Below are 17,747 nucleotides of genomic sequence, written 5' to 3'. Positions count from 1 at the left end.
GTATCCTGCTCATTCTGTGTTCTGGTTTGTCTTCTAACCTATTTTCATTTCTTAGAAGGTGTGCAGTGTAGCCTGTGGTCTGATTCCGGGTCGGCCCCTGTGAGTCCTTGACGTGTCTGGGGGCCTGTTCAGCGGGTGTGTTTGCGTTCTGCTGCCAGGAGGTTGTGCTATAAACAATGGGGTGGAGACTCCAGCATGAGCCAGGGGATGAAATTTTATTTTAAAATCTGAAATGCTGTGTAAGCATTTAAGGTATGAATCGGTAATTGTTTCAATAACAGCTTCCATTAGATATGGTTTATTTGTAGTCCGTCCTCTTTTCAAGGGTCCAGGGGAGTGTTAACACACTGAAGCGGGCTGCATATCATTTACATTTTTAAACCAGCATTAAGGGAAAGTGACTGTAACTTTTGAGAGTTCTAAATCTTGGGAGAGATTTTACGCCTCCGTCCTTAGAGAAAACTGTTTTAACGTATCACGTGAAAATAAGAAAAGAAACCTTCCTTGGCTTTGATGAAGGCTCTGAATGATTCTGAAACCAAGAAATACCTTTTTTAAAAAAAGAAAAGTCTGGTTCAGAGACCAAGAGCTCTCTTCTCCCCTCCTAATGAATTCCGTAAAATACGAACTTTTTAAAAATCATCTGTCTCATTTGAGATTCAAGATCATCAAATTCTGTCTAAATATTTTGTTTTAACTTCTAAGCTCATTATGGTTTCTTTGTGTTAACTTGTATTAAAATCTGTCAGCTATGACTGGTCTCATAAGCACAGCCAGCGGACCAGAATAAGTTAATTATTTACTTGTGTCACTAGTGCTCTTCATCTAATGAAATGCACAGCTGTGTTAGATCTGCAGTTGGATGTGTAGCTCCCATTGTTCCACGAGTCAGCAGAGGGTAGAAGCCCCAGTGATGGAGAGCCCTCAGTTCTTTCTGCTGTTCTGGCTTTCTGTGTCGATTTCATGGATCTTTTATCATTCACTTTCACACAAAACAAACAACACAGGGCTGTCTGCTATGGGAACCATCTTGGCATATAAAAGGGTTTTCAGAGCCTAAAGTAATTTTAAGTTAGCTAAGATTTAATTTTTGGCTTACAGGTGCCCTTGATTCGGATGTGGCCAAAGCAGTTCCTATAATGGAATGAAAAATTCCCAAAGTTACTTGTCTGTATTTTTAAATACCGTGTCAGAAAGAGGCCGGTAGAATTACTTCCCAAAAAGGAAACTGCTACTACATTTTAATCACATTTCAAGCAAAGTTATTAGAAATTTAGATTTCAGGGGAAGGAGCATTGCTTTCATTTTAATAGCAAAGTTAAATTGGCCTGATTAAATGTGTCAACGGAAACTGAAAATACAAGATGCAAATCCTCTCTCTGCTTACCCTCCCCCCATAGGATTCCCTGCTCCCCCCCACACCACCCCCAGCTTCTGTACCTCCTCCTCCTCACTCCCACCTTCTCAAGTTGGGGGGCGGACGCCAGCTTCCCCCTGTGAGCCGCAGCCGCTGAAGGGTGCCGAGGTCTTCCTTTGGTTTTGTTTTTAAAGGATCTAACCAACCCTCCACGTCCTCACCAGCCAAAGTGACATTCTGTCCAGAGCACATCCCAGGACCGGCCTCCGCAGGAACTGCCGTTTTTAACATTTTGTTCACTGTTACACAATGTTGTTGTCGGTGCACCTAGATTTACAATTTGATCTCTTTCAGAGACAATTTCCCCAGGAGCCTGAGTGTTTGTCAGATAATTTCAGTGTGGACAAGATGGATTTGGGGAGGGAAGAAAGAAAGGGTCACACACTCGGCTTAATTTAAATTCTGAGACGTCGTAGTTGAATTTGAAATAAACTGAACTGAGTGATTGTTTCTGTGCTTCATGTCGGAAAGCATACGTTCTTTATGGTAAACAGTACAATCGCAACCAAAAAGCCAGTTAAAGCACCTACATGCTCTTGAATTCAACACCACAAATCTAATTACCGTATCATTGGTAGCCACTAGAAGTCAGAATATCAATAACCAGTACCAAAATAAGCAAATGGCTTTTTCTTTAAACTTTAGCTCTTGGCGTTTATAACACATCACAAAGATTTTATTTTATTTTAAAACAGTTTGATTTTGTAGAAATCAAACTGAGGAATGCAAACTTTCTGGGAGAGCAGTTTCTTCTCAATAGGTACAGATGGTTGATAACTTTATATACAAGGGAAAAAGAATTTGATCTTAGTAGATATAAAAGGATCTTATTTCTTCATCCAATGCCATTGTACATTAGTTTTCTCATTTTAAATTATATAAATTGGGGTTAACAGTCTAAATTATGCCCCTGTCCCTCCTACCAAGAAAAAGAAATCAGAGCCATTAAGAACAACTTAAGCGACAAAATCCCCTACAGGTTGAAGGGAGTAAGAAAATACAGTTAATTTAAGAGACAGCAGTGTTCATAGAACTGAGAGGTTTTTGTTTTGTTCGGTTCCTTAGAATTCTGCTTCTAATTTCTAGTCTTTTCTTTCAAGAACAATTTGACATTTAATTTTCTTGTTCAACTTCACAACTTCCATCAAAGATCACTTTTCTAATGTCTTGTCAGCCATAGGAATTAGAATTTCTTGAGGCCGTTTAGGCCCAGCCAGGGAAGCCCCGGGCAAAAGCCAGCCCGCCAGCCAGTGCTCTGGTCGCCGTATTAGCACACCAGCCACCCACGAAGACTCATTGTCACAGCTGTTTCAAACCCCAGCAGAAGCACACCTGTCATTCAGGTAGTTCTATGCTTGATTGATGGAAGAGTCGGAGCCCTCTGACTTGGGTACAGTAGGTAGCAGATCCCAGAGGAGCAAAACTGCCACGGCCTAGAAGCTTCAAGGTTGGTGGAGGGGCCGGGACCCCTGTGAAGGTGCTGCTTTTGGGTCCCCGTGGCAGGAGAGGTTGGGGGAACAGTCAGACAGCACCATCGTGCTTCATGCCCACAGGCCGGTCACAGGCCGCGATGCCTCTCTGCGGGGACAGCTGTTCTCAAATGGTTGCTCTGGCGGCAGGATCGTTGCAAATTGCTTTTGTTACTCGGTAGAGACTGGAGAAGGACACCGAGAGAGCCGGGGGCAGATCCCAACTGAGTCCTGTGGTCGTCTCTTCTGCTGGCACGCTGTACATGACATGGGGTCTTCTCTTCCCCCAGGTGTTTGTGGCTTGATCGTCCCTCAGGAAGACATGCCATTTTGTGACTCTGGCATCTGTCCGGACATCATAATGAACCCGCACGGCTTCCCATCGCGAATGACGGTCAGTACGTTTTTCATAGGTACTGCTTGTGAGGAAGAAAGTGGGCAGTGAGTTTGTAGGTGGTGCTGGCCCCGGGACCCTGGAATTTATTTTCAGAAAGATCCCTTGACCCTCTTCCCAGCCCCCAACAGTGCTAAGTTACTCTCCCGTGTGGAGGGAGTATGGAGCGGGTCTGCTGTTCCCTTCGAGAGCAGTCTTCTGAAGGAGGAACATACCCCTCGGCAAAAAGAACCCCTTGAATTGACCCCCACGTATCTCCAGTCCCATGGCATGGCATCCTGGCTCCACTGCTTAGCAGCTGTACAACTTGGGAAAGCTGCTTAACCTGTCTGTCCCTGAGTTCCCCTGTGCATAGCATGCATCCCATGGGGCTTTAGGGGCAGGAACTTGGACCCCATGTGTTAAGCTTTTCCAAGGGCCACACAGTAAGAGAGCGATAAATATTTGCTGCTATTAGTCTGCCTCGCTTATTAATAATCGTCATCTTGGTCTTTGCGGGGAGTAGGCTCTACCTAACTAATCAGACTTCCTGGACCACGAGGAGGTGCTGACTTGGGTTGTTCCATCCCACAGGTGGGGAAGCTGATTGAGCTGCTGGCGGGCAAGGCCGGCGTGTTGGACGGCAGGTTCCACTACGGCACTGCGTTTGGAGGCAGCAAGGTGAAGGACGTGTGTGAAGACCTCGTTCGCCATGGCTATAACTACTTGGGGAAAGACTATGTTACATCTGGTATCACAGGGTGAGTATGTTGGTAGACATTTTAACGAAAAAGTGTGATTTTATTAGAATAAGTGGTAAGAGTCCTTAAAGCATACTGTAAGATGAGCTGTTCTCTTATAAGAAATCAGGCAGAAGAAAGTCTAACTTTGGAACTGTTAGCTTCTGCTGTAGTGGCCGTCATGTTGGCCTCCGTGAATCTATCAAATCAACACATCGCACACTTTAAACTTGCTCAGTTATATGTCAGTTATATCTCAATAAAACTGGGAGGGAAAGGAAATCCAGATTCACAGAACTGGTAAATTAAGGAGTGGTGTTTTACTGGTGAGGCTGTTATTTAAAAAGGAAACAAGGTAACTTACCAAGGTAGGGATTCTGTGCAACTTTGATTGTATATAATGCAAAATCCCATCACCCTTGAACTTGCTCTGTATTAAGAGGATGAATGTCAGTTCATGCTCTGATGGCCTGAGAGGCCTGACGTGTGTGTACTCGTTCCCTAAGTGGTGATGGCGAGCAAGATGCACAGGTCCCTGGGCTGTGTAGCTGACCAGTGAATTTTGTTGCTAGACTTACTACAAAATGAGACAAAAAATAACTTCTCAGCAGGTCCTACCGTGACTCCTTAACTTGAAACTACAACTCCATGTTGTCCATTTCCTACCTTATTTTTCTCTGTAGTGTTTATCCTTCTCAAATACCCTGAGTAATAATGCTGTCTAATACTGTATCTGTCTCCTCCCTGAGAGCAGAGTCCGTCTGTCTTGTTGAATGTTTTATTTCCAGTATCTGTGCACACAGGCACTCCATAAATATTTATTCAGTGAAGGAATGAGAACAGATTGGTACAAATAGCTCTCACTGAAATGAAGGCAAAGAATGGGTTAGGACACCTCTGTGAGGTGGTGGGTGTTTCTTCAGTGGTGATAGGAAGGGTGAGAAGAATAGACCGTTTGAAGACTGATACAGAGGAGAGGCTGGGTTTGACACCTTCCAAGGGACAGACCTCAGTTCACCTGAGGTGAGGCTGCAGAAGGAAAGAAGGTTCTCACAGGCAGCATGTTGGCTCCTCTCTCCTCTCCGGGGAGAACCGGAGATCCCTGAAATTCTCGGAAATGACAGGCTTTTGAAACTTGACTCACGTGTGGTTTTAAAGGATCAAATCAGTTGCTTAAGTTAAGACGCACATTGTATTTTGTTCCAGATAAAACTCTGGGACATGGTGTTTCTACTGTTTTACTGAGGCTTCACTTGTACTCAAGCAGTACTGGGCGTGGACCCAGGGCTTGATTTGGTGCTGCAGACTGTAGTGATGGGATTAAAATGGTCAGAATTGGTATCTGTTAAAAAATACTGGGTGCTGGCTTCTCCAAAGAAGACATACAAATGGCTATCAGACGCATGAAAAGATGTTCGTCATCACTAGCCATCAGGGAGATTCAAATCAAAACCGCTTTGAGATACCACCTTATACCAGTTAGAATGGGCAAATTTAACAAGACAGGAAACATTGTGTGTTGGAGAGAATGTGGAGAAAGGAGAACCCTCTTACACTGTTGGTGGGAATGCAAGTTGGTGCAACCACTTTGGAGAACGGAGTGGAGATTCCTTAAGAAATTAAAAATAGAGCTTCCCTATGACTCTGCAATTGCACTACTGGGTTTTTACCCCATAGATACAGATGTAGTGAAAAGAAGGGCCATCTGTACCCCAATGTTCATGGCAGCAATGGCCACGGTCGCCAAACTGTGGAAAGAACCAAGATGCCCTTCAATGGACAAATGGATAAGGAAGTTGTGGTCCATATACACTATGGAGTATTATGCCTCCATCAGAAAGGATGAATACCCAACTTTTCTATCGACATGGATGGGACTGGAGGAGATTATGCTGAGTGAAATAAGTCAAGCAGAGAGAGTCAATTATCATATGGTTTCACTTATTTGTGGAGCATAAGAAATAACATGGAAGACATGGGGAGATGGAGAGGAAAGGGAGTTGAGGGAAATTGGAAGGGGGGATGAACCCATGAGAGACTATGGACTCTGAAAAACAATCTGAGGGTTTTGAAGGGGCGGGGGGTGGGGTGGGGTAGGAAGTTGGGTGAACCTGGTGGTGGGTATTAAGGAGGGCACGAATTGCACGGAGCACTGGGTGTGGTGCATAAACAATGAAATCTGGTACACTGAAAAGAAATTTAAAAAATTAAAAATTAAAAGGGCTCAGTTGGTTAAGCATCTGCCTTCAGTTCAGGTCATGATCCCAGGGTCCTGAGATCGAGCCCCGCATTGGGCTCTCTGCTTAGCAGGGAGCCCGCTTCCCTTCCTCTTCCTCTGCCTGCCCTTCTGCCTACTTGGGCCTTTCTCTCTCTCTCTCTCTCAGATAAATAAAATCTTTAAAATAAATAAAATGATCTATCCAAACCATGATAACATAGATTTCCGTAGAGGTATCACACCTGAGATGTTCTAGAAACTCACATTACGGGAAAAGAGTAATGGTCTGTTTCAAAAGCGACTCACTGAAGTAGCCGAGTTCCACTTCAAAAATTACGGTTGTCGTGGCGAAACTGATAGTCTCGGTCTTCACTCCGCACCCAGAAATAACGCAAAAGTTGACCAGAAGATGTGCAGAACCAGTGAATGGATTTGGCTGGCCTTCTGAACGTAATTTCACTGAAAGATTTGAACGAACGGGTCATGCTCTGCTTCCCGCAGATAGCTTCGCGTTCTGTCTCCACCCCCTTCCTCTGCCCGCTGCTGTTCTCACGCCTTTGCCAATGATCTCAGTGGCAGAGTTTGAGAAACCTGAGTTTAGCTTGTCAGCTGAAAGTTTCCCAGAGGGCTTGCCAACACATTCACCTACCAGCTTCACAAACCCGTGCCAAATTCTTGAGTATAACTAGGAGAGAAAATGGCACGTGGCTGTCTTCAGTGGTCGATGGGATGGCATTAGGGGGCAGAGTTCCCTAGATTGTACCAGGAGCAGCCATACTGAGAAGGATTGGAATCCTCGATGATCAGAGCTGGGAAGAACCTTGGTCTGACCTTCTTGTTGTACAACTAGGAAAACTGGGATAAAAAGGTCACGTAATGACTGCGTGACAGAGCTGGGACAGGACCCGTGTCTCCCAACACCCCGTCCATTGTGCCTTGCACTCCGCTCTGTGTCTTCCACGAATCTGGCTGTCTGGAAGCCAGCACAGTGGCTTGAAGGCCGCAAGCTCCTGTGCGGGTGTTGCTAGCGTGGTGTAAGAGGAGGCAGGCAAGCAGGGACCAAGTGGTTCTGTGCACCTCTGCTGTGTTGCTCCCTGCCTTTGCTCCCAACTCTCGTGCTTCATGCCGTGGCCCAAACACACTGCGTGTGAGCCAGGGAGGGCCCCGGATTCCCTGCACTGCTCACCAGCTCTGATTAACATCCCTGACCCGCTGGGCCTATTCCTTCCTCTTAAAAAAAAGAGGCAGGATGGTGTGTCGCTCCCTGGATAGTTTATGGACTAAATGGCACAGGGCAGATTCCTCCTTACTTTTGAGGATTTTCCGGGGCAGGTAGATTTTTTTAGAGGCAGGAATCCCCTGCCCGCTGTTGCTCCAGACTAAAGGAGAAAGGTTTCTTCTGTCAAAGCTGTGAAATAGTCACTGTCTTTTACAATTCTTACTACAGTTTTTGGTTCATTGAGTCCGCTGTGTTTTAACAGACCTATACGAGCACCAGTCAGAGCCAGGCAGGGTCGCTAGTGCTGGAGACAAAATGCTTACCCTGAGGAGTTTGCTTCCACTGGGGAAATGGGCAATAATCAGGGAAATAATAACTGTGTGTTAAAATATCAAGTGGTGGCAAGTGCTCTGAAGAAAATAAGACAAAGATGAGAGCTGAGACAGCGTGGGGGCTCGGTGATGGGGGGATGAGAGAGAACTCATCTCACAGGGAGGTCTGTGAGGAGGTGAAATGTTTGATAGCCGTGTGAATACCTGGTGGAAGAATATTTCAAAAAACAGGAAGTGCAAAGGCCCTGAGGCAGACAGGCTTGCTCCATTTGAGGAGCAATGAAGAGACTGGTGTTACTGGAGTAGAATGAGCAGTGGGGCAAGGGAACAGGGCAGGAGTCACAGCTGGGCAGGAACCAGACTACACGAGACCTTATGGCTGTGATCAAAATTTGGGTGACACAGATTCTGAGTGTGGTAGGAAACCTTTGGGAATTTAGAGCAGAAGAAGACCCTGCTATGATTTACATTTTAGAAGGAATCGCTCTGGTTTGTCCTGTGAAAGACAGATTGTTGAGGGCTAGGAGCGGAAGCAGGGAGAGCAGCCAGAAGAGAGTCTGCAGGGCTCCAGGTGAGAAAGGACAGCGGCCTGACTAGGGCGGGAGCCGTGAAGGAAGGACCGTTCTACAGATACATTCTCACCACCTATCTAAGTTTTTATTTCTTAAGTAAACAGGGTGTCTTCTAGTGTATCCGTGGTGTTTTTCTGTTTTCAGATGTAGCCTTTCTATTCAGTGACCAAAAATCCTTCTCTCTCATTCATTCATAAGCCTGTTCTGAAACAAACAAGGCCCTGCCAGGGAGGGGTCCTGGAGAAGGCTGTCTCTTGTTAGCCCAAACCTGGTTTCTTAGCTCAAAACTCTGACCTTTCTTTCAGCGAGCCCTTGGAAGCCTACATCTATTTTGGCCCCGTGTATTATCAGAAACTGAAGCACATGGTGCTGGATAAGATGCACGCCCGGGCCCGGGGACCACGAGCTGTTCTTACTAGGTAAGAGAAAAGCATTTATAGAAAGAATTTCGAATGCATTCGAGTCTACCTTGCATCCCCCAGATACAGCAATAAGGAGACTCAGCAAAGTTTCCGTTTCCCTGAGATGTCAAAATTTGAAGTGTTAGGCATTGACAAAAATCCTTTATGTCTGGCTAGGCATGAAACAGTAGCAACCAATTAAAAATCATTCCACAGGCACAGGAGGCCCGTCCCAGGTCTTGCCCATGGTCGCCTGACTACTGTTTACGAATGCGGGCTCATTCAAAAAGGGTCGTAAGTCAGAACGTAGACACACTTACGTCCCCACCACATATGTACACGTGGGTACATCTTCGTGCTCCCGGGTGTACACAGAAAACCCATGCATACATTATTTGGGAACCCAAGCACAGCTGTCATTTTTTAAAACTTCTGTTATTGGAGCAGAAGGCACCCGTACCTGCACGCATATCTGAATAAGCTCCGGGAGGTCCACGTGGGCCGCATTGACCAGGGTGTTCTCAGCTCCAAGCCCAGTGTCTACATGTTGATGAATGCGTGGGTATAATTGTTGGAAAGGGAATGACAAATGCTAAGTGTCACATGTTCTTATTACTACATTTTTCAGTTGGAGAAGAATAGTTCAGGATAGTCGTTCTCAACCACTAGCAGTTTTGTCTTCCAGGGGACATTTGACAATGTCCAAAGGCATCTTGGGATGTCACAGCTTGGGGGGGTGGGGAGGGGGCTACTGCCATCTGGTGGGTGGAGGCCAGGAATGCTGCTGAATACCCTACAGGGCACTGGGCAGCACCCACTGCAGAGAATTACCCAGCTCAGTGGGGGCTTTGTGCCAAGGTTGGGGAACATGGGCCTCGGAGCCAGACAGACACAGATGTGAGCTCCCCTCCACCTCGTGGCTTACCGTGAGCCTTGGACAGATCACTTAGCTTCTTGCGGCTTCGGTTTTCTAAGACATGAAGTGGCAACAATAATGCCCACTTCACAGCATTCTGGGGAATCTCCAGTGTTCAAATACAGAACGTGTATAGTGCCGATCCCTGGGGGATGCTCCAGAAATAGTCCGTTCCCTCCCTGCTCCGCTGATCCTGGCTCAGATGTTCCGGTACAGGGGAAGGGTAGGCATGAAGTGGCAGGCATCCCAGTTTACTTTTTTCAAAACCAAGGGAGAGGTGTAGATGACTCAGTCCCGTGACCACTTAAAACTGAGCAAACACACGTGCCTGTTGAAATGGTAGACATACATGTGCTCCACACTGCAGAAGAGGGAAGAGAAGTCAAGATCCTCAAGGCACTGGTGAGCCCAGCAGTGAGACCCTACTGGGGTTAGGTTTGAGGGGAAAGATTTATTGTTACATCAGGTAATAGTAATCATTTATTATTACCACTTAATAACAGGAGCAACAAGTAGGGAGGCTCTTTGGGAGCCTTAAATTTTACAATTTACAAATGCAGCCCAGGGGCAGGCTGGGCGGCCTGGCTCCAGGTCCCTGACCAGTAAGTGATTTGAATCCAGCCCTGTGTTCATAGCCAGCACGGGATGCTGCCCCTTTGTCGGTTTAATCTAGTAACAGCACATTTGTCGGATTTGTTTCAAAGGCAGCCCACGGAGGGTCGATCTCGTGATGGCGGTTTGCGTCTTGGAGAAATGGAACGTGACTGCTTAATCGGTTACGGAGCCAGCATGCTTTTACTGGAGAGACTAATGATTTCAAGTGATGCCTTTGAGGTTGATGTCTGTGGGCAGTGTGGACTTCTGGGGTATTCTGGCTGGTAAGTGGATACCATATGTCTCTCATACACACACCTTGCCTCTTAAATCACAGCCCACGAGGTGACCCTGGATCATACCCACATACTCTCCAGCCTTCGCCATCCACACATTCCTGGAATTGGGGATTTTCTGTATACCCGTTTAGTTCATCTGCCTAATGTTCTGCTTTCTACACCACTGGAGTTTAAATACCCAAGGAGCACGGACTTTTTCTTTTTCAGATTATCTCGAACACCTTTTATTTCACTGTTCACCTTTGAAAAATTACTAGCAAATTCATTGTTAGGTATAAGAAGTAGAGCGTTTTGTAACTAGAAACTTTTTTTTCAACCTCAATAATAATCAAAGAAATACAAAGTTACTTATTTTTTTTGACAGACTTAATCTCAAGTGAGGTCTGATTTTTTTTTTTATTATGTCCAATTAGCTAACATACAGTACATCATTAGTAACTAGAAACCTTTTTGAAAACATTGGGTTGAATGCCGTTATTTAACCTCAAATCCCAAGAGCTTTGTATGCTGCCACAGGACATATAGGAAGTTGGTGCAGATCTAGGACGAGGACCTGGTATCCTGACCCCTTAACTGTGCTCTGTCTGCACAGCAAGCGGCTTTACACTCCGACTGTGAATTGCATCATAGTGGAGACAAGGTCTGTCCCAGTCATTCACTCAACAAACAATTTCTAAGAATCTGCTAAGTGCCAGACACTGTTCTAGGCTCCAGAATACAGTGGAGAACAAGGCAGATGAATGGATGCTCACAGGGCTCTTCTCTTCTAGGTCATTCTAACTGCATTTGCCTTGTTTTCCCCCTGCTTCTCTGCTTGGGACCTGGTAGATACTTAGTAACAGATAATTGCCAGACGACACTAACCCTGTGTATGGAGGATTACTAGTAGGTAAATTGTGTAAGTCATAAAGCTTACAATTTCTGTGGGGAGTTCAGTACACAAAGGCCAGCCTAAAAGGTAAAGCTCCATATTTGTTGGTTTGGTTTGTGGGGGAGGAGCACCTCTCCTTGTAAGCATTCCACCCTACCTCCAAGGAAGGGCTCCTCTGCTGAGGGTCGTCATTTCTGGGGCCCTGACTTACCCTGGAGGCAGGAGGGCCTGTAGCTGGCCAGGCTGCACTTACTTTCTACAGGAGATGAGGTCTAACAAGGTCTGAAGCAGGGGCTGCAGGGACAGGAAATAGCCTCTACTCCCTGGTCACCCTTCCCCTGCACTCCCAGCGCCCTTCCCCTAGGGAGGCACCATCCCCCGGAGGATCGAATTAGGTGCAGATGAGCTACCCTTGCGAGAATTTGAGGGCTGCCTGAGCCACCTTTTCCCCACTGCGTCTCCCCTCAAAGCCTCCTTCCAGTGAGAGTCCCAGCTCCCTGTCGTCCTAAGTCTCCAGTTCCATGGTTGAATAAAGCAGATCAAGAAAGTAAGTGGGCATCTTAGAATAGAGTGTATACCTTGCTTGGTATATAACAAAGCCTTTGAGCCCATGACTTTATGGGTTTTAGTGTAGAAGAGGTGATGAGACTTGGCTGTGAAGAAATCCTTTCATTTAAAAACAAAGACGAGGGGCGCCTGGGTGTCTCAGTAGGTTGAGCCTCTGCCTTCGGCTCGGGTCATGATCTCAGGGTCCTGGGATTGAGCCCCGCATCAGGCTCTCTGCTCAGTGGGGAGCCTGCTTCCCCTTCTCTCCCTGCCTGCCTCTGCCTACTTGTGATCTCTCTCTCTCTGTCAAATAAGTAAATAAAATCTTTAAAATAATAATAATAATAATAATAAAAACAAAGATGAGAGGTGGCCATTCGCAGTGCCTTTCTTTCATAAGGTTGCGGAGGTAGGTGACGTAATTCTAAGCATTAGCCTGGCTTTCTTATGTCAGGGACCGGGCTGGGGGTTTCAATTCGGAGATGTCTGTTCGCCTTTTGAAATGCATATTGATTTTGCCCTTTATTGTCCTGGCTGTGTCACACAGCAGCCACGCAACTGTAAGAGGAAGGTGCCTGGGACCAGTGCCACTGTGCCTGCATCTTCAAATTTGGCACAAGGATTTTTAAGTCATTTACTTTGAAAAGATGATACAGAAGAGTCATTTTATTAAAAATAGGGATGATGAAACTTAAAATGGATTTCCTTTTCTTCTCCATCTCCCCTGCATTTTCTCCTGTGCCTCCCCAAAAGGGAGAGAGAGAAAGCAGTAGACCAGATTCACTCACGGACATTGAAAATGTTCCCCTCTGTTTTGCTGAATATTCAGGGAAACCAATGAAAGCAGTAATCGATCTCAATATGATTGTTGCATTCATAGCTTTTTTCCTACTTCATTTCTGTCTCATTTAGAGATCGTGTGATGGCAGTACCTGATTTTGAAGCTCGTGTGTTCTGTGTGTATTGTGTTTGAAATCCTTTGAAAGAGGGCTAAATCAGGTTACATGGTTTAAGGATCTTTACTGTAATTAAACCGACCTGGCTGTACTGTGTCTGGTTTTGAGTGGCCTGCTCATACCCTTGTTGCCAACAGAAAAAAATCCTAATCCAGCCTGGTAGTCTAGCAGTCTCCTTGTGCGGCTCTCGGTAGAGGAGCATAATGATGCCGTCCTTTGCCATCATTACCTGGGCGTGTGCGCCGGGCCGTGTGGGAGGGAGCACAGGCGTGTGTGGGAGGAAGTGGCTCTTTAATGAACAGCACAATGGAGGCTGAGTAATTAGAGCAGTTCAGAACCTTGAAACTGGCCTTTTGTCAGTGATTTGCACATTAGTAAGGCATTGCTATGGGGATGTTTACAGCAAGACTGTTGTTGTGCAGGAGACATGAAGGGCATAAGTCACAAAAGAGAGGTCCGGAAGGAAAACTGCAGAGAAAAGAAGATCCCTATTAAGATAATTAGCTCATAGAGAACATTTTACTGGACAGTCATTTCTCATGTAAAGCCACAGCTGCCTCCTTTTGCTGTCTTTGCCCTAAAAAGTCAGTTTATTTTATTGTTGTTGGGTCAAGTTTCTTTTGAAATCATTCAGACACAGGGTGAGATAATGTAATAGCTCATCATTTATATGTGTGTTATATATGCATACATATGTATGCATGTATAATAATGTGTTAGAACATTTTAAATGGTCGAGAAATGTTTAATAATAGAGAAGGTCAGTGGGCTTCCTGGATTGTGAAACCTTCAGTAAGCTTGGATTAAAGTCACAGAATAACATAGAATCAGCAAGAAGTTGCTTCCGGTAAAACCATTCTCCAATTTAATTAAAGCACAAACATGATTCCTGAATAAATTAGGTCAACCAAGCACATTAAAAACATAGTTCTTAAATGATAATGCTTTAGCGAGGTCTTGAGGTACAGTCTTCCAGGAAGAAGTCCTTTACTGTGTGGCTAGGACTGTGATTGTTGATGGGATCGAGCACTGCCCGTGTGTCCTCGGCTCCTGCAGGCCTCCCGTCGTGGGGACCACCACACCGCGCATGCGGGGCTGTGCCGGCTCCTCTTTTCCCCGATCCCTTCTCAGGACATTCACATCTATAGTGTCATTCACCACCACGCTCAAACTCTTCGTGCTTTTCTTTTCTAAAATAACAAAGGCTTGATTTTGCTGATTTCAAAAATGATCCCTGCACTTTTATAAAGTATTCAAAGTTATTTAAAGGAAAAAAAAAAGAAAAATATAAATCATCACATTAATTCTCATCACCCAGAGGTGACCACTGTTCACATTTTAGTGACTCTTTTTGAGACATCTGTTTGCCCAGTAGTTAGTTATGTAACATAACCTCCTCCCACCCCCAGGTTGTTTTTTCTTTCTTTAATAATGAACTCTTTGAAATTCTGGTAATAGCAGCAAAATGGAAATACATATTCACACACAAAAAAATCTCATTATATATGACTTTGGGGGCTTCATATATTTACGGGAACCCATCTGAGGACCTCCTGGGGCCAGGCCATTAAGCAAACTTCTTTTTTCACTCCACAGTGTGTCTCAGACACCTTATTTCAATAAATACAGGTCTACATCATCACGTTTAATGGCTGCACAGCATTCTTCTGCATAAACATCTTATCATCACAGGACCAGTTCCCTCCTGGCTCTCAGCAGTCTCCCGTTTTGTGCTGTTCTAAACAGTGTGAACATTCTCTTACACTCATCTTTGCCACTTTTGTCGCACATTCGTGCACATTTACGCTGTTACACATGCTGTCTTACTGCCCTCCACACTGGCCTTCCCCTCTGGTCCCCACTCGGCTTGGAACTTTCTAAGCCCCGGTTGGTGTTCCTCTTGAACTCCTTCACCCCCGCTGTTGACTAGTTTTCCACCCAAGTCTCAGCTGCCCCAGGTTCTTGAGGTGTAGGGTGAGGTCCTGTTTGGGTCTGAAACCTGGGAGGATTGTTTACTTCTGCCCCGGGGACTCTTCATGAGTTGTGGACACTGATGAAGACCTAGGTTTGCTCTTCCTGAAAAAAGAGAAAAGAAGATCCTAATTGGAATAGTAGACGTATTGGTTAGGAGCATGGGATATTGTAGGAACTAAATGACAATATATGCACACCAGGGGAACATATTGTAAGTACAGTGGCTTCTCCTACTTGTAGAAATCACCAAGCTTGAAGAGCACTGGAAAAATAAATAGCATTTGGTTGGCCACCACGTTCTCTGTGAAAGTCCTGCGTGTCCCCCATCACACTTCCAGTGTCTCAGTGACAGACCAAATTGTAATTGTTGAACGTCTTACCTTGAACAGTATAGTATAATAGATTTCTCTCAGATACATGGAGAGGAATTGATTATACAAATTTTCGACATTGAGAAAATCTAAATCTGAGTAACTTGGAGTTGGCTTAGATTTCTGGGCCTCAGTCAGAACAAGTAAATGGGCAGGTGTTTTGCATTTTCAAGAGGTCTAGAAAATGGGAGTAAGTAGTTAAAACTGTGTGCTTTTAAACCTGCAGGAGCGATAGTTGTTTTGCTTTTTCCTTTGCCTCCCTTGGATGCTGCTTTTTGGGGGGTGGGCGGTGGGGGGCACGTATGTCCATGTTTGATAGCGAGACTGGACGCTGACAGATGGAACGGAACGGGTAGGATGGTGGTAGGAGCCGCGCGGAGGCCTTGTTTTCCGAGCGATCGTCCCTCTGACACGTGCCGACTTGGGTTTCAGGTGCCATTACTGCAAGTCGTCCTGCCATGTGTCCTCCCTCCGCATCCCGTACGCCTGCAAGCTGCTCTTCCAGGAGCTGCAGTCCATGAACATCATCCCCCGCTTAAAACTGTCCAAATACAATGAGTAAAGACGGAAAAGGTCAGCATTTATAGAGAACCACTGAGAGGTCAACACGGTGGAAAACAGGGGATTGAGGACCCCGTCTGCTTCTGTGACTGATTCCCTCGATGGCCCCCCTCAAGAAAGAAAGATGGAGAGGCTTTCTTGCCCTGCGGACGGACGACGCAGCCTTGAGCCGTGAGCCTCGGGCTCTGGGAGACATGCCGCTCACACGGACCAGGAGGCAGTTTCCTGTTTCTGGGCTGAATGTGCTTCACAAATGGACGTGACTTAAAAGAGAAGCAAACTTTTACTTCTGTTCTGGTATCTTGAAATCTACTCATGAGAAAGATCTTCCTCCTTTAAAAGACATCTGGTGTTCAATTCCCCCATGGTGCCTTCCCCGCTAACAAAACGCCAAGACTCTTCGGACGTCTGAAGGGTATGAAGAGTCTCTTTGAATGGTTGGTGTGGCCTGTGGCCCTTGTGGAGGTGGCTGACGGGAGCAGGCCGTGAAGGGAGAGCGCCGTGGGAAGCCGAGAGCCGCGGATGAAGGGATGGCTTTCCTGCCCGGCACTGTGAGATACAATAAATTCCTCCCATCCTAAGCAGGTTTACCAAGGATGTCCTCGTTTCTTACGGACTTGATTGCTTCTCTTTGGAACCTCCACAGGCAGGCCATGCAGTAAGACTTGTTGAACATCTGAAAATAATTCCATGGTGCTTTGTGATTTTTTGTTTGTTTGTTTTGGTCCCTTCCATTCCTGCCAGGATGTTAGCTATGCATTTTCTTTTTAATCTGATGACCTTCTTCACTTTTAACTCTAACTTGTTCTTAATTGCTCTACCCTAAAGGCGGAGAATGACTTGTATTAAAGATTGTCTGTAAAATAAGTCAGAAGAGCTTGGAGTAATGGTCTAAGGCTACAGTTCCAGCGTGTCACGTTGACGTGTTTCACAGAATATCAGTAGGTATCAGACGCCAACGAGAAGCAAACTCTAGTATCGAATAAGATTTAGAAACTGGATGTAACCAAGGTAAACGTACCAGGAACTTTTTCAAAGCCTTTATTTACCAGGCTCCTATCCTGAGACTTCTCCCAAAGAGGGATATTCAGGGATATCAGGGAGCCAGGCTAGTCATTGCCTTGAGAACTCAACCTCAACATCATTTCATTTACTTCACAATAAAAAGCTCTAATTCAGAAGTAAAAGTCTAGGCACTTAACAGGAAAAGCAGAAGGAATGAGGGACATAGCATAGGTGAACAGGCCTTCCTCGTTCATTACCACATGTCTCCGTTCATTTCAGGGGCTCGAAAGCTGTTAAAGAGGCAGAGGGGTTTAAATGCTGGATCAATTGGCTTTGCCGATTGTTCCTTCCTTTCTAGTTCTTAAAATTGATGGTGCCTTGGGACACTTGGGTGGCTCAGTTCGTTGAGCGTGCAACTCTGGATTTGGGCTCAGGTCATGTTCTCGGTCGTAGGATCGAGCCCCGTGTCAGGCTCCATGCTGGGCGGGGAGTCTGCTCAAGATCCTCATTCTTCCTCTCCCTCTGCCCCTTCCCTCCACCCCTCCTTCCCCCCACTTCACCACCACCCCCTTTCGTGCACTTGCTCTTGCTCTCCCTAAAAAAAAAAAAAAAAAAAAATTGATGGGCCTAAGGATTGCACTACTGGACACTGTTCTGCACCACATGGGCTATTCAAGGGGTTTTGGCTATTTCCCATCCCAGGACAACCCCACCGACCCACTTTGCTGGGGAGGGGGACGGCCGGTGCACACCTGGAGGGCCGGAGTGGGAAGAAGCTATGAGGCCTGCCACGTTGATCATTCTGTACCTGCTCTGTACTGAGGATAGAAAGAGAGCAGGACAGGGTCCCCACCCAGAGCTCCTAACCCAGTGAAGGAGCCGACAGTCAGGGCTAGGAATTCAGCCCGGTGAG

At 45.9% G+C, this 17,747-nt stretch overlaps 1 protein-coding gene across 1 annotated transcript in view; it reads left to right on the top strand.

The window, feature by feature from the left end:
- POLR3B (RNA polymerase III subunit B) overlaps positions 1 to 17,289 on the top strand; it is a 105,082-nt gene extending 87,793 nt beyond the window's left edge. Inside the window, exons 24-28 of the mRNA XM_032346510.1 lie at positions 3,177 to 3,280; positions 3,854 to 4,020; positions 8,646 to 8,759; positions 10,362 to 10,535; positions 15,701 to 17,289. Of these exons, the coding sequence (XP_032202401.1) occupies positions 3,177 to 3,280; positions 3,854 to 4,020; positions 8,646 to 8,759; positions 10,362 to 10,535; positions 15,701 to 15,830 (689 nt within the window). The 3' untranslated portion in view covers positions 15,831 to 17,289. The remainder of the gene's footprint in view (positions 1 to 3,176; positions 3,281 to 3,853; positions 4,021 to 8,645; positions 8,760 to 10,361; positions 10,536 to 15,700) is intronic.
- The last annotated feature ends 458 nt before the right edge of the window (positions 17,290 to 17,747 follow it).

Source organism: Mustela erminea, chromosome 6, assembly GCF_009829155.1.
Source record: "Mustela erminea isolate mMusErm1 chromosome 6, mMusErm1.Pri, whole genome shotgun sequence".
NCBI classification, from domain to species: Eukaryota; Metazoa; Chordata; class Mammalia; order Carnivora; family Mustelidae; genus Mustela; species Mustela erminea.
This window is presented reverse-complemented; position numbering and strand designations above follow the sequence as displayed.